This window comes from Cricetulus griseus, chromosome 6, assembly GCF_003668045.3.
Source record: "Cricetulus griseus strain 17A/GY chromosome 6, alternate assembly CriGri-PICRH-1.0, whole genome shotgun sequence".
Classification (NCBI taxonomy): Eukaryota; Metazoa; Chordata; class Mammalia; order Rodentia; family Cricetidae; genus Cricetulus; species Cricetulus griseus.
Genome location: NC_048599.1, coordinates 109,565,195 through 109,581,740, shown reverse-complemented (window position 1 = coordinate 109,581,740; position 16,546 = coordinate 109,565,195). Strand labels below are relative to the sequence as shown.

At 37.8% G+C, this 16,546-nt stretch overlaps 1 protein-coding gene across 9 annotated transcripts in view; it reads right to left on the bottom strand.

Moving 5' to 3' along the window:
* Nucleotides 1-812: 812 nt before the first annotated feature.
* Scn3a (sodium voltage-gated channel alpha subunit 3) overlaps nt 813-16,546 on the bottom strand; it is a 108,317-nt gene continuing 92,583 nt past the window's right edge. For all 9 annotated transcript variants that reach the window (XM_027420282.2, XM_027420280.2, XM_027420284.2 and 6 more), the window contains 7 exons: nt 15,064-15,186; nt 11,454-11,726; nt 10,593-10,646; nt 9,645-9,782; nt 8,451-8,555; nt 6,115-6,385; nt 813-4,235 (listed from right to left, as the gene is read on the bottom strand). In XM_027420282.2, coding sequence (XP_027276083.1) covers nt 3,040-4,235; nt 6,115-6,385; nt 8,451-8,555; nt 9,645-9,782; nt 10,593-10,646; nt 11,454-11,726; nt 15,064-15,186 — 2,160 coding nt within the window. In that variant the 3' untranslated portion in view covers nt 813-3,039. The remainder of the gene's footprint in view (nt 4,236-6,114; nt 6,386-8,450; nt 8,556-9,644; nt 9,783-10,592; nt 10,647-11,453; nt 11,727-15,063; nt 15,187-16,546) is intronic.

Here is a 16,546-nt window from a genome sequence, read left to right as displayed (position 1 = left end):
ACAGCAACATTCTGTCACTAAAATTAAGTTTTCTTCATTTCATGGCATTGTTGCTTCTGGGAGGAGGAATTTGATTGAATCACTGTTATTTCTCCAAAAATTCCAATATAAAAGTTTTTTCTGAAAGGATTTTATTACATACAGAAGCCATTATTTTAAAAGTTTGCCAAACTATATGCACACCTCTATGTTTGCATTTTCTAGAGGCATTTTCTTTCCAGTTGGAGTCCTTATAAACTACTTTGGAGGGTAGTGGCATTGGCATAATACATATTAATTGGCTGTTGCAGAGGCTTGCTATGGGTAACACATCAAGATGCTTTAAAAGACTTAGGATTATGCAAATAAATATTTGGCTCCTTTGGTCTTGATCAAACCTGTAAATTGACTGGAATAGGAAGAAGCCAATCAGCCCCTTCTGTAATTTACTTTGTGGAAATGATGAAATATATATCCAGATCCAAGTAGTCTTAAATAGTCATTAAAACCTGAGTTCTCTGTTGAGACAGAGGCTTGGTTAGGAATTGACAAGAATGCAAGGGACCCTGGAAAAATACCATTAATTTCTTAATCCCTGTGCCATCAATATTTACTAGTTATGGAGTGTGTTTAGGAAATAAAGTACATAAGTGACATGTTAGTCACCAAGATATCAATCAGGACATGACACCATTCACATCCAGAGGTGTTAAGATTAGACTCTGGGCATAACTGATATTGACAGCCATTGGTGAGAGCTGCTGCAAATATTGTCAAACCTGAAGGTTGGATCATATGGGCTGGCCCTTTGATGAAGTAACATTTCACAAAACTGCTTTTAACTAGTCTTTATTTTGACAAACTTCTGGGTAGATCATGTAACAGGGTGTTACAAAACTCATGTGAACTTTTATGAATACAAACGTCAAATCAAATACAGGTTTTCATTAGTTGTATAATTTTTTTACCTGCCAATAATAATTTTAAAAAAGCAGTCCAACAAATGAGATACAGTAAAAAATGAAGTATTTATTCTTTTGGCTCAATAATGAAGTAGCTCACCATTCTTTTAGTAATAGCAATTCCCTGCATGCAGTTCATCAGTACACTACAGTAAATAGTTTTGTAAAAGGAATGAACATTAAACTTTTGGTTTGTGCAAAGAAAGAAAGAAAGAAAGAAAGAAAGAAAGAAAGAAAGAAAGAATTGGATCATGTTGGGTAATTGCACAACTTTGCCACTTTGTTCCCGGCTAAAAAGGACAGAGCCCATGTTATATCCATGATAGCTTTAGTGCGGCAGGATTTAAAAAAATAAGCCTAGTCTGCATATGCAAATACTACAAAAGTTGAGTTAAAAAAAAACAAACTTCCATGAGTGAAGGATTATCTGCAGGCAACCAGAGTCGGTAGAAAATGGTCAGGGTTTGAGATTTTTGACTAACATATCTCTTATCAGAATGGTAGAAAATATATTATAACAAAGAAATCCACAAAACCCATTGTCTAACTTTTATTTTAGGAAATTATCTGCTGAAAAGTCTTTTGGATGCAAAAGTTTGGAATTTTGATTAAAAATAAAAAGCAAAAGGATAAGGTAAAATAAATTGTCATGTCATCAACCTGAAAATAATTTTCTTATGTACAAATGCTGACAAAGAAAACTGATTATATTTTACATTATTTATATTTAAACAAATTTTGGACATTTTTTTAAGCAAACTATGAAGTATAAGTTTTAGTGGTAGGCCCTATACACTGTGTCTCCTTTAAATTAATAAAGACACATTGTGATACTCAAGTTGATTTAACAATGCAAAAATAAAGGTGTTTTAAAATAATATCAATGAGATTTTCTTGACAGGTAGACAGAGAGCAGATTGAATTCATTCTATCACCAACACGTGACTCTTCTTACCAAAACTTGTGATAAATGGATTGATTAAAATAGAGCAGCTTAGGCATTATTAACATGCATTAGTGATAGCCTTCCAACTATTTCTGTGTGATGAATGGTACAGGATACTGCCCTGTTGGAAGCTTGCAAAAGACACACACACTGTGGTACATATTTGATTTAATAGAAGCCGTGTATTAGGCTATATATACGTTTATATATATTTGCCCAAACATGCACCACAGGATAAAATAACTATTTACATAACAGAGGGTATTTAATTGACACAAACTGTCAGTTTTGCTGAGAGCAGAAGATGGCAAAGAAATACTGCCACAGAAAGTGAAATGACATTCTAAAGTGATACTTTGGATAGATTTTTCTAGAACAGAAATATTAAATAACTTTTTTGGGGGATGGGGATTTAATCAAACTTAAATATAGAACTCTGAAACTTAGAATAAAATTTGTACTTATTGAAACAAAATATTTTGCATAAAAATAATCCTTTACATATTAGTGGAGACTTTTACAGGCACATAACTGCTCATAACATAACAGACTAAAATACTTGTAAGTTAATACCATTCAGAAAGTAGAAGTATTTGAAACTGTTAGCAGTAGAATTTTTTGTGTTTTAGTTTTGAGCAATAATTTCATCTCTCAGGCAAAATATTTTTTTATGATTACTGGAGACACTTGTGGACTTCGGAACATGGGATTCTTATATATATATATTTTCCCTTAACATAAACAACACTTACAAAAATAGTGACATAGTATTATGAACAGACTATGAATCAGGGACCAGGAAGATCTACTGGGACAGATTTTGTAAAAATATGACAAATGTGAATGTTAAAAATAGAGTGGATGGGAGCGTTGTACTAATGGTGTTTGGTGGTGTTATAATGGTCACTTTCACAATGGAGTTCTCCTCAGCAGTGTCAGCTGGTAATGGAAGAAGCAACCTCTTGTCAATGTTGATACCCTGTCTCACAGAGTGGCAGTGACAGAGGCCACTGTCTGGTATAGGCACTGACCTTCAGTATTTGTTGAAACAGTCAGTTTGGCATGGACTTCTCCTTAGAGTGCAGTTGACACATACATTTTACCTTCAGAGGCTGTAAACAATTGATTACAAAGACATTTCTTTGTTTCTTTTTACTTTTGATTTTCTCTGACCTCTTTCCCTTTGCTTTCTTTTTCTGGTTTGTCTTTCTCAAACTTTTCCTTATCTGGCTTTGTTACGCTATCATAGGAAGGAGGAGAGGTGGTAGAGGAACTTCCATCTGTCTTTTCTGGGGTGGAATTCCCATTTAATTTGTCAATAACCATATCTCCTTTTATAGGCAAGTCAATCCTCCCCTTGATTGTCTCTTTGTCGTATTTACTTGATATGTTTTTTAACCTTTGCTTTAAAAGATAACATCTGTAGTTGCGCTGAATGATAGCAGCAGACACCTCCTCTTGTTTGCGTTTCAAAGTGGTAGTGATTGGTTCATAAGAGACTTTGGAGGGGTTGGACGCCATGAACCGATCTTCCATCTGGATTCGAAGGGCATCCATCTCTCCACTCTCACCCAGGACACGCTTTGTAAAAGCAAATAAGATGTCCAGGCAGTGGATGCGGTCTCCGCTCACCATGGGCAGATCCATGGCAATGAGCTGGACTTTGTTTGGCTTTGCGATGAGAAGGGGAGGATCCAGGGCAGCCGCAAAGTCAGACAGCTTGCAGAACTCTATGAACTGAGTGGCGTCAGGGTCGAACTTCTCCCAGACCTCATAGAACATCTCAAAGTCGTCCTCACTCAGGGGCTCTGCACTTTCTTCAGTGGCAACGCTGAAGTTCTCCAGGATGACAGCGATGTACATGTTCACCACAACCAGGAAGGATATGATGATGTAGCTGACAAAAAAGAAAATCCCCACGGATGGGTTCCCACAGTCCCCCTTCACCGAGCTTCCGGGGTGAATTGCATCGGGGTCACAGTCGGGAGGGGCACTGTTGAGGATGGGGGCCAGCAGGCCATCCCAGCCTGCAGAGGTGGTGATTTGGAACAGGCAGATCATGCTGTTGCCAAAGGTCTCAAAGTTGAACATGTCATCAATTCCAGCTTCCTTTTTAACGTAGGCAAAGTTGGACATCCCAAAGATGGCGTAGATGAACATGACCAGGAAAAGCAGGAGGCCGATGTTGAACAGTGCAGGAAGAGACATCATCAGAGCAAAAAGCAGTGTGCGGATCCCCTTGGCCCCTTTGATCAGGCGTAGGATTCGGCCAATCCTGGCCAGGCGGATGACTCGGAACAGGGTAGGGGACACAAAGTATTTCTCTATCAACTCGGCAAGAAACATTCCTGTGAGAAAGTATACAGCAGACAGATGAACAGTGAGTGTATAGCTCTATGCTTCATAGGAATGTTGTATTGTGAACCTCCTTTCTTATTTTTATTTTATTATTCTTGGGGGGGACAGGGTTCTCTGTTTAGCCCTGTCTGTCCTGGAACTCTAGGTAGAATAGGCTGGCTTCAAACTCAGAGATCCTCCTGCCTCTGCCTCCTGGGTTCTGGGATTAAAGGCATGCACCACCACCACTTTTTTTTTTTTTTTTTTTTTTTTGTGTGTGTGTGTGTGTGTGTGTGTGTGTATAATCTTATAAAAACTTAACTACACCCTTGAATCCACTCTAATACTGACACTTAGAGTTTTAGTAAGTGGTTCTATAACATTATAAAGCAATGTAGATGTTTGTAAAATGCAAAATAATCTAAAATATTACTATGCCAATTTATGGTTATACTTCCTTGTTATGATACTTCACTACTATACATGAAATATGGCAACTAGAAATAAAGGTTATTTCTGAAATAACTCATTGTTTTCATCAAGAGTGACATTCTTTAGTTTGAGAAAAGTGGACCACATCAGACCTATAGTTTCTAAATTTAAGAGTTTTATAATATCCTCATTTCCTCTTTCTGCCTGTTAAGACCTCACCCTTCTTGAAAGAGCCAATGTCAAATGTTATTTCTTTTTCTTCTGAAATAGTGCTAAACGTTTTGGGTAGTGTTGGCTGTTTCTTCTTGATTTTTGTTTTGTTTTGTTTTCAATCATGTACAGTACTGTTTGAATGAGAATGGGCCTCATAGGCCCTATGTTTGAATGCTTGGTCCCAAGTTAGTGGAACTATTTGGGAAGAATTAGGAGTTGTGGCCTTGTTGGAGTAGGTGTAGTTTTATTGTAGTAGATGTGGCCTTGTTGGTGTAAGGATGGCCTTTTTGGAGTAGATGTGGCCTTTTTGAAGTAGGTGTGGCTTTGTTGGAGTGGGTGTGTCACTGGGAGTAGGCTTTGAGGTTTTGAAAGCCCATGCTAGACCCAATCTTTCTCCCTCTCTCTGCTTGCTACCTGAGGATCAGGTTGTAAAGCTCTCAGCTACTGCTCCGGTGCCATGCCTGTCTGCTTCCTGCCATGGTGAACATAGACCAACCCTCTAAAACTATAAGCAAGCCCCTAATTAAATGTTTGTCTTTTAAGAGTTGCCATCTTATCTTCACAGCAGTAAGGCAGTGAGCAAGATAAGTACTAACACTATGTGATTTAAAGACACGTGCCTCACCCCTCAGCCTGACTATTTACCTCTAGCAGAATGTTGTGGTTTGAGTGTTAATCATTCTCCATAGGAGCAAGTGTTTGGACCCTTGCCATGATACTGGGGGTGGTGGTGTTTTGGAAAGTTGTGGTGGAACCTTCAGGAGGTGAAGCCTTAATGGGGGCCAGGGCTTGAGGTTTTATAGCACAGTTCAATTTCCTGTTGTCATTCACCTTCCCAAATGCAGGTTAACTTTAACCAGCTGCATCTTGTGCACCATGCCAGGTTTCCCATACCAGGATGGAGTGTATCCCTATAACTCCAAGCCAGAATATGCCCTTCCTTTGTTAAACTGCTTCTTGTTCTGTCACAACAACGAGAAAGGTAACTAGTACTAGGGACTACGCTGATTTTGTTTCCTGCTTTCTTCACCTGTTCCCAGAATCCAGCACCAATACTTTAATTTCTAACCAGCTAACTTTGTGAATAAACTCAAGTTTCAAACTTTTATTCAAATGTGTTGACATTGAAATTTCCACTCTGAACACCCCGTTAGTCTCCAAATGCATTTCTATGTTAAACTGTTGGCAGCATTTGGGGACAAAGGTCTCTAGAACTCCATGTCTCTGTGATGGAAGTGCTCTTACCTACAATGGAGAGAATCACCACCACAAAGTCAAAGATATTCCAACCGATAGTGAAATAGTAGTATCTGAGAGAGATGAGCTTCAGCACAAACTCCCCAGTGAACAGGACTATGAACACCAGGTTGATTCGGGACAAGACCAAGGTCATGTATTTGCTCTGGTCATCAGTTTCCACCATCATGGTGACCATGTTGAGGCAGATGAGGATCATGATGCTTATGTCAAAGACTTGCCTGGTTACAAAATCAAAGACCATCCCTTGAAATTTGTTCTGAAACGAAAGGGGAGATAGAGTTAGTGTACACATTGCACATATATACATTGCAAATTCACACACAGCTCTTGTATATGCACCCTTCTTACAATATTCAAGCTCTATTTTACGTTCTATTGTTTTTCTAAATGAGAGGTATCATACCATATGCCAATAACAAACATACTTGGTTTATTTGGGTCTCGTAGGAAGACAGAACTGAATATGCCAGGAACTGGTGGAAATTGGATGAAAATATATAGAGGCTGTTTGGTTAACTATGATAATTTTTATATAAATAATTTCAGTCAGTAGTGAAGACTTAAGGTAAATACAGATTTTAGATGAATAAGCTACTTCATTTATCAATATCTTGAGAATTTTCTGTTATTCCTTATTTTCTTCTCTCAAATGATGTTAGTTATATTTATTCAATTCTATTTGTTTATTTGTTAATCTGTTTCCCCCATCATGTTTTCCTATTTATGCTTCAACAAAAATGCATGAAGGGACTACAAAGATGGCTCAGTAGCTAAGAGCAATGGCTGGTCTTCCAGAGGACCCAGGTTCAATTCTTAGCACTCACATGGTGCCTCATAACTCTTGATAACTTTGTTCCAGGGTATCTGGTTCTCTTTTCTGGATTTCCCTGGTACAGGCAGGCACATGGTTTACAGACATATTCATAAGCGAAATAGCCTCCCACAAATAGCTTCTTAAAAATGCATGAGAAATGTTTATTTAACTAATACCCATTTCAGAAAACATACTTTTAGAGTCCAAAAGTAAATCCAAATGTAAATATGGCTTTATTATATAACTAAAATAAATTATAATAAACACACAAAATCCCATGGCTTATGAATAAATTTCAAGGTCATAAACGAACATGTCTCAGATATCAATCAATGACGTTTGTGAAGCAGGTTGATTCATTTCTTTCTGTTTCAGTGTCTTTCCATCCTTCCTCACATTACATCTCCCAATTTCAATTACTTTTAAATGCATAGTAAGATGATATCACTGATAGGGTTCATGAAACTTTTCAATTGTGTGTTTTGCTGACCACAGGCTTTGTGGTCAGGGGTACAGTTACCTTTATGGGCTTCAGTTGCCTTATGTTTTACCTATCTCAGAGGGTAGATGAGTTAGGGTACAGTTTTGGTAGCATGACCCACCATCATCATGCCATTCCACATTAGAAAGTGCTACAGAGTATGCATTGGAAGGATCTTTTATTTATTTATTTATTTTGTGGTGAAACAAGATTTTTGAGACATGTTTTCTTTCTAAGCAAGTTGGGAATACTTTCTTGTCTGAAGAGTGGGAGAACCCAAAAACACAACTGATTTTCTTATGTGCAGAACCTAAATTTAATATATATCAAGTTATAGATAATATGGAGAGAGACTATCATGAATCTAGATAGATAGGGGAGCATGAGAAAGGCAAGAATTGAAGAGGTTGGGGAGGGAGCTATGGAGTGAGTGTGATGTGAAAACAGAGGTTACCATTTACAGGGGTGGGGTGGGGCAACCAGAATGAAGGGTTCAGAGAAAGTAAGGGAAGGCAGTAGGAGAGAGAATTATAACAAAGCCTAATGATACATAGGTATGAAAATGCTGTAAGAGTTTGTTTACTTTGTGTGTTACAGAAGGAAAAGGTAAAATGAGATTTATGTTAGGGAGGGAAAAAAAGAAAGGAGGAGACAAGAACATATAGAAAGGGAGTGGTGGTGGGGTGGGGTGGGCCATCTGGGAACCTCCATCTACTTACAAAGACAAATGTCAACAAGGTCAGAGGAACAGCAACCAGGCATGCTGGCCGCAGGAGAGTGAAACTTGATTTGGGGCCAGTTCTTGGGAATTCTTGAGTTGGTGATCTCAACTCTCTAACTATCAAGAACATTCCAGAATTTTAGGAACTTGACACTTGTTATTGATTTTGCATCTGTAGACTGTGCTGCACAATTAAGATTTGTGAAGAGTGTTATAGATTGGTGGTATCACCCCATGTGCTGATCCAGACACTACAAATAAAACACTGTTTTTGAATCTTAATGAATACAAGATATCCTTCTTACTGAAGGCCGAGGGATGGGCTTCTGGGGTTTTTTGGAGCCAAGTTTCTTCATTGCATTGTAATATTTTTTCTGTTCTTCTGTCATAAAGATGTCTTGACCTCCAAAGTAAACACACAGAAAAGCCTGGTTACAATCCCAACCTCTGTTACAACAGTATTTTAACAAAAGTATTTCTGAGTCTTCCTCTACTGTTTTCTCAATTTTAAGTGGATTTTATTTTGCTAAATATAGATTCATTATTCTGCTTCTCCCATTTATGTTAAGTACTGCAGACTTTAATATTATGCAAAGCCCATAAGCATATAAAATTCTGATTAGTACAGCATCCTAATTGGATTATATTGTGTTCACAATGAGTTTTAAGGCCCTCAAATATATCTTCATGGAGCCAAATATCTTTTCCTCCTCTTTTACTGCTGAGAGTTTTACTGCTGTATTCAACAATTTTTAGCCATTTTTGTATGTTAAACAATGTGATTGGTATGGAAATTACATAGGTACATAACACGGTGTTATGTGGGTAGAGTATTAAAAAGGAAGGTGGAAAAAGGTGCAATAGTATGCAAAAGGAGAGAACGGAAGACAAAAAGGAGCAAGCAAATGAACAGGAAGAAGGAAGAAAAGTTATTGCAGACACAACGACAAATTGATAGAGTCAGGCTTAAGCTTAAGGCTTTAAAGGATAATAAAGAGTTTGCTGGTCAATGCATCTCAGGAAGAGAAAATATCAGCTATAAAGCTAAGGAGAAACCAGTGTGCATCTGAGTTCAGAAAAGGTCAGGAAGATTCATGCAGTTACCCTCTAACGAGTCCATTTGATGATGTCCTTGAATGAGAGAATGGGTAGGTAACCGGCTAGCGGATAAAAATGAGCTATGGGAGATGATGAGGCTGAGATATTTGTGAGGGGGATTCCTGAAAGACCCCATTAGCCATGCTAAGTACTGGGTAGTCATTGAATATCCTGAGGTAATGGTGATATTTCTGGGTCAGAAAGATAGCTGCGCAGAGTGTGTAAGGGGAGAAGCTGCTGAGTGGGGACTGTAGCTTAACCAGCTATGGAGGAATAATAATACATTTCACAGAGTGAAAATAATGTAAACACAATCTAAGTATGTCATGACTAAGTATCTGATTGGCTGTGTGGCAGACAGGTTTCTGAGCAGGAACAGGTGAGACCTGGGAGATACTTATCTTTTTCTTTTGCTGGTTGAAGTTGTCTATGATGACACCGATGAATAGATTTAAAGTGAAGAACGATCCAAAGATGATGAAGATGACAAAGTATAAATACATATACAGATTTTCTTCATATACAGGCTGAAGTTTGACCTAACAATAGTGAAAATATTGAATACTATTAGCAACATGGACACTTGGACTAACTAATGTAGTAAGTGCTGTTACGTCATATGAACTCATCTTATCATGTCTCCAGTGATTATTTTACAAAAATAATTATTTTCTCAAACTAGAACAACATTTGAAAATTTAACTTTTGAAATCCAACGTTTTTCCATTGTAGCCTACCTTCCAAATATTCCTCAGCACAAATAATGCTGATGTAAATGCAGCTAACAGTTTGGGTCTGTTATTTTTATTATCATATCATCTCATCATTATTATTATTCCAACATTGTTTGCAATATCTTCAGTTTGTGTTTGGAAAAGTTTTAATAGCAGAAAATCAACCAAGAGGAATATATAGGATAAACCAGTTCTTTATATTTCTACTTTCCAGATTGAGTTTCCTTGAAGTCCGTTCGCTTGTCTGTGCTATAATATTCTTGGAAGCTGCTTACCAGACTGGCTGATCATGCTCTCCGGAGAAACAGGAAAACAAGTGCCTCCTGCACCAAGCTATCTTCCTACTTGGAATAGTTCTATTTGCAGGGCTAATCTCATTCTCCATGCAATTTGACAGCTTTTCAGAGTCTACATATTATCTATTACATATCATACCTACAGTAACCAAACTACTATCCACACATAAGCGGCCTAATTTAAAACTATCATTTCTACTTGCATTGGTGGATACTTTGATTTTATGAAATATAGAATTCTGGGTCTTTTAGTTCAGTTCTCACCAATGTTTTCCATGGACAATCTAATAGCTGCAAAGAGTGTCTGAGGGCTACTTACATCCCGTGAATCAACAGCTGCATACATAATATCCATCCATCCTTTGAATGTGGCCTGTACACAATACATATTAGAATTATTTATGAATATCTTACCTAAATGTATTGTGTCTAGCAGACATAAATACAACAGCATGTACATCACCATGACATTCTCTTTCCAGGGGTTGAAACGAGTCAAATGGGGCATTATTCAGTACCCTCCTACTTCTGAATATCAAAATTTGTGTTTAGAGTTTAGAATTTGCTTTCTTTTCTTCTCCTGGGAGCAATTCTATAATTCTATGTTTTTGATTTTCTATAACAAAACATAACTGGAGACTTGATTAATGAAAATTAGTCTCATTTTAATTCCTTCCAACAAGAAGATAAAATCTGTGATTGAAGCCTAGGCTTGTATTCAAACACAACTCATTTTCACTAATAACTGATTAGCAACTGTCATAAGGTTAAAAAAATAAGCATTACATATTTTGCAAGGTATCCTTTGAGATTTGCATTTCAGCAAGTATAATATCATCATCTTATTTTAGACATTGCTATAAACCATCTGATTAAAAATTCATACATTTAATTCATAAATATAATATATAATAGATATTTCAATTTACACATTTTATAATTTAAAAATTGAAATAATGGTCAGTGGAATAACAAGAAACATACAGGTAGAAGAAATAAGAAATCCTGTGAAATCATTTAAAAAACTGCACTACTGGAGGGAAATAAAATAATTGTAATTTCTTCTTCATAGTCAAATAACTTCTTACTGTAAAGTATGAATTATTCAGAGAAAAATCACTGAAGGGGTCTTAGGTGACACACTTTGAAATGTTTTCAGGTTGCTAAAGTAGGCACTTACCACTTGCAGCAATGCCAGGTAGCCTGCCCCAACGTTGTCAAAGTTGACTTTCACATTCTTCCACCTGGCTTGCTTGCCAAGAGCCTGACAATCACTGAAATTGTTGACTTCACTCACATCAAACATGTTGCCTGTTGTCATATTTACACAGTGGTAGAATTTTCCAGCAAACAGATTCACACCCATGATACTAAAGATCAACCAGAAGATGAGACACACCAGTAGTACATTCATGATGGAGGGGATTGCGCCAACAAGAGCGTTCACAACCACCTGTGGGAGGACAGGAGAGCCATGACTTGCTAAAGTGCAAGCCGTTGCAGATGTATGTTCGTTCTGCACTGAGACACATTTGGAAGGGGCTAAGTGGGCATCTAGGTCGATTTCAAGCTCTAGAATGTTTCTTCTAGTGTTTTCTACTGCATAATGGCAAGGGGAGGCAAACAACAATACAGCTAAAGAGATAAGCAAGAAAGGAGAGCAAAATACAACAAAACTGAAAAGAAATGAACAAAACCTGATATAGTAAGGTAGATTCAGAAAAGGTACGCTGAGGAAAAAGTGCTGAGGGAGAAATAGGAATTAAATGTCAACAGTAGCAACAGTATCATTTTCAGTAACATACTAAATTTTGTGAACATGGGTGAATTAATGATGATCTGAAAGAATAAGTACATAACCCCTTCAAAAACAAGACATGTAAAGGCATTAAATCTATGTCCTCAGGTCAGGTACATTTATATGATCATGAAGATGGGGATTAAGGGTTTACAAGTCTTTTATTTTATATTAGAAAACCTCTGTCTTTTAAACATAGAATAAGATTTATCTATTGCATGGCAGAGGTAAGATTTATCTTTAGATGTAAGACTATCAAGCATCTCCTATTATTATTATTACTTGCCAATTCCCTGCATGTTCTCCTTGAGCCTATGTTAATCTTTTTCACTAGGCTGACCTGTTTAGAAAAAAAAAAAAGCCCAATTACCTTTTGTTTCTGAATCCAGCTAAGATTAAACTGCATTTCAAGATCTCATGGAGAACAAAAATAGTTTTTATACCTTCATTTATTCTACTCCATAGTGGACTACTCTGTGAAGTATTCCTACTCAATGAAATCATTGTTTTATTGAAAAAAATGTAGTGAACAGTATTTTAGAAATTGATAGGAAAAACTGTAAACCAGCATCAAACTGATAGCCAGGCCCCCTTGCTGAAGACAAATCACTGAACATGGAGAAGCAAAGCTGGTGCCTACACAGAGCCTTCACACCCATGCGCTAGCATCTTTGGTACAGGAAGGTATTCTGCAGGCTACAAAGGAGAATTGTAAACACCAACCCAGCTGCAAGCATTTTGAACTTACAGTGGTAAGTTATGTAAGTGTAATGGTGGCTCGAATTTTGTGGAAATAACCAATCAATATCTGATTTGACTTAAGGCCCACTCCACAAGATGGAACCCATATCCAACACTGCTTAGGTGACCAAGAATCTGAGACTAGATAACCATGGGACCTTGGGTAAAAACCAAACAATACTGTTCTACACAAAAATAACAAATGCACAGCAATAAAATGACACTCAGCATCACTCATAGATCAGTGCCTTGCTCAGTCATTATCAGAGAAATGTTTCCCTTCAGCATATGGGAACAAAGACAGAGACTCACTGCCAGACATTGTCCAGAGAATAAGAGACCTTGGAACACACACTTAGCCCTGAATGGGATGTCTCTATCATACCCCTTCCTCCAAGGTTCAGGGAACCCTGCAGAAGAGAAGGCAGAAAGACAAAAAGAGCCAGAGGGTCTGGAGGACATCAAGTAAACAAGTCCCTTTCTAAATCAACAGGATCAATATGTACATATGAACTCAGAGACTAAGGCAGCATGCACAAGGCCTGAATGGGTCTGCATCAGATGGGGTCCTAGAGCTGAAAGAAGTGGACACATGTCCCCATTCCTAACCTAGAAGCAATCTCCAATTGATAACCACCTGCAAATGAAAATCTAGTTTTCTCCCAGGGACTCTCACTGGGAAACAAACTACTCTTAAGGGTAGGTGGCATGCCTAGCAGTAGATGGCCAACAGAAAATGAATTAACAGCATCTTTGGAGGTTCTTTGTCTTACATTGTTGTGTTAGGATGTTTTCTGTTTTAATTTTATCATATATATATATATGATAAAAACCTATAGAGTAAAAGGAGAATATATATATATATATATATATATATATATATATATATGATAAAGACCTATAGAGTAAAAGGAGAGTATATACTCTCCTTTTACTCTATAGGTCTTTTGTGTATATAGTATAGCTTCCTGTTTAGTGTGTTTATAGATTCCTGACTGTACAAAGGAGTGGCTCTCTGCAACTGTATCTGTTTCTTGAACTCCTTCCTTTTGTTTGTTTTATCTTATTCCGATGTTTTATGTTTTGTTTTCTTTCTTATTTCATCATTGTCCCTTAGAAGCCTGTTTGTTTTCTAATGAGAGACAGAAAGGGGGTGTCTCCAGGTGGGAGGAGAGGTGAGGAGGAGCTGGGGAGAGGAGAGGGAGGGGGAACTGTTAGGACATATTATATGAGGAAAAAATATATTTTCAGTAAAAAATAAAATACAATAAACAATCAACATGAAGCCACAAAGCATGATGAAGGCTGAGATGATGTCAGCAATAAAAGAAGATTGTTATTTAGAACAGATTTCTATGAATTTGTTAACATAAGCAATGAAATAGAATTTGCGACAGGCAAGCCAAGCGTGTCTCTGCTCACAGTGCTGTGAGAGCAGCTGGAGGGTGGTTTCATTTTCCACGATGAGTAAATTCTGCAGTCAAGGCTGAAGGGGTTTATTGCCCCAAACAAACCACCTCCTAACATAAAAACCCCATGGCCTTGAAGAAATTCAATATCCGTGTGCATTTGCAAAGCACATTAAACAAAGCTGGCCTTTGTGTAAAGCAGTTCTGAAGGCGTGGCAGCCGTGCATTTTCTGTGGTGAGACAAGATATACTTGCGAAGGAAGAGAGCAGAGGAGGACAAGGCTGGTGCTGTGGAAAAACTGAACCTCACTCAGAATGTGTGCTTAATAGATCTGTGAAGCAAAGCCCGCTTGTTAGAAATATGAAGCTAATTGCCCTAGCAACTCACTTTGGATGTGGGGGATGTAACAGTTTTGCTGGGTGCTATGATTTGCACTAATTCAAGAAACAAAGCATTGCCTTTTTAAAAAAATTATTACTGATACTTTTTGAGGACTCAAAACTTATCTCTTAATGGCTCTGGTAGGATGAACGTAGTCAATATTCATTCCAAAGTGCCTGAGCAATGAAAATAATAGCAGCAAGTGGAGTTTGTAGTGTGTGTGTTGGGACACAGGGGAGGAGGATGAATCTGAACTGCGAACTCAAGCCTCGGATGCTGGTATTTGCTCTGTCTCAATTCCTGAGTGTGTGTTTAAATAAACTGCAATTTCCAGAAGAAAGGCTTGCTCTTCTCAACGGCATTAGCCCTGAATTATCTAATTCTGTGGAGACTACTATATCTGTGAGTCACTGGCTGCATGTAACTCTGAGTTATAGAGCGCATCATCCAGTCTTCTTACCCTCATGCCTTCAAAGCGGGACAAGGCTCGGAGAGGCCTCAGAGCTCTCAGGGTCCGTAGGGATTTGATGGCACCAAGTTCTGAGTAACCAAGAGCATTGGCTACCAGGCTAACCAAAGAAACCTGTAGATGGAAAATAAACTGTTAATCCACCACCAAATCAACTGTTAAATAAAGGCACAGCATGTACTGTCCATTCTTGAGTGCTGCCAATTAAAATGTGACAATAACCTTTCCAGCTTCATCTTTCTTCCTCACCATCTGATGCTGTCTGCCTCATCCCTAGCTGTGCTTTCAGTACCAGGAAAATGTGCTACTTGCTCATACTTATTAACACTTAGAGGGATGTCATGCCACAGGCTTCTTTGCAAAGTATGTGTATTTTTATCACTGATAATTCAGGGCTTAGTTCAAAAGCCCAATCCCTTTGCTTAACACTGCCAAATAAAACTTAGACTTCTCTCTTGAATTGCATGATATATTGTGAGTCCTAGAAATATTTGCCAGGTCCCTGGGCTGGTCAGCTGGCAAGGTGTTTAAACTCTCTTTCCATATCACATAAGCCTGTATTAGGTGGGCATAAAACCCTGTTCTTAATCATGCATGATATGGTCTGGTTAGATATACATCAGTGAAGCCATTGTCTCCTCATTGGATAATTTAGCATATCATTTGTAAAATTCAAAATAACAATGCATTGGATTAGTAGGGAGAAATTTTGTCTGAAAACATTTTTTTTCAGAAGTGGATTCTTGATAATACAATACTTCTTATTCACAGTGACCACACATTTTTCGGACACTCATAATTAAGTTGAATTTTAGTTAAGTATATGCAGCATTTAATAACACACATCCCTTTGGGGATAGGGGAAGTAATTTGGCTTAATATTCTTTCCATATACTTTGAGGCCTTCATTCACAAGTTTCCAGAAATAGGTACCTCTATTGCGAGGAAGCTGAGCATCACTCTAAACACATACATCCTGATAAAATGTGAAGTAAAGGAAGAGAGAAAGAGAAAGATGTGCTGGAGAGATGGCTTGGCAGTTAAGAGCACAGGCTATTCTTCCAGGGGACTTAGGTTCAATTCCTAGCGCCTACACTGAAGCTCACAACCATCTGTAACTTCATATCCAGGGGATCCAATTCACTCTTCTAGCCTCCTGAGGGTACCAAGCATGTATGTGGTATACATGTAGGCAGAAGACCCATACATAGAAAATCTAAACATTAAAAAAAAAAACTTCAGAGAAACAAAGTAAAACAGAATCCAAATCTAGTAAGAAGTGGAGTTGGAGGAGGCTGCAAGCCAAAACATTTGACTTCAAAGCATATTTCAACTTTTACATCCACTTAAAAAAATGAACTCCTCATCAGAATCATAGAACACACAGAATGACCTCAATGATGACTTTCTCATTCCTTATATGGGTAACAACATATCACAGTACTTCTTTTTTTGAGAAACATTGATTTTGTTA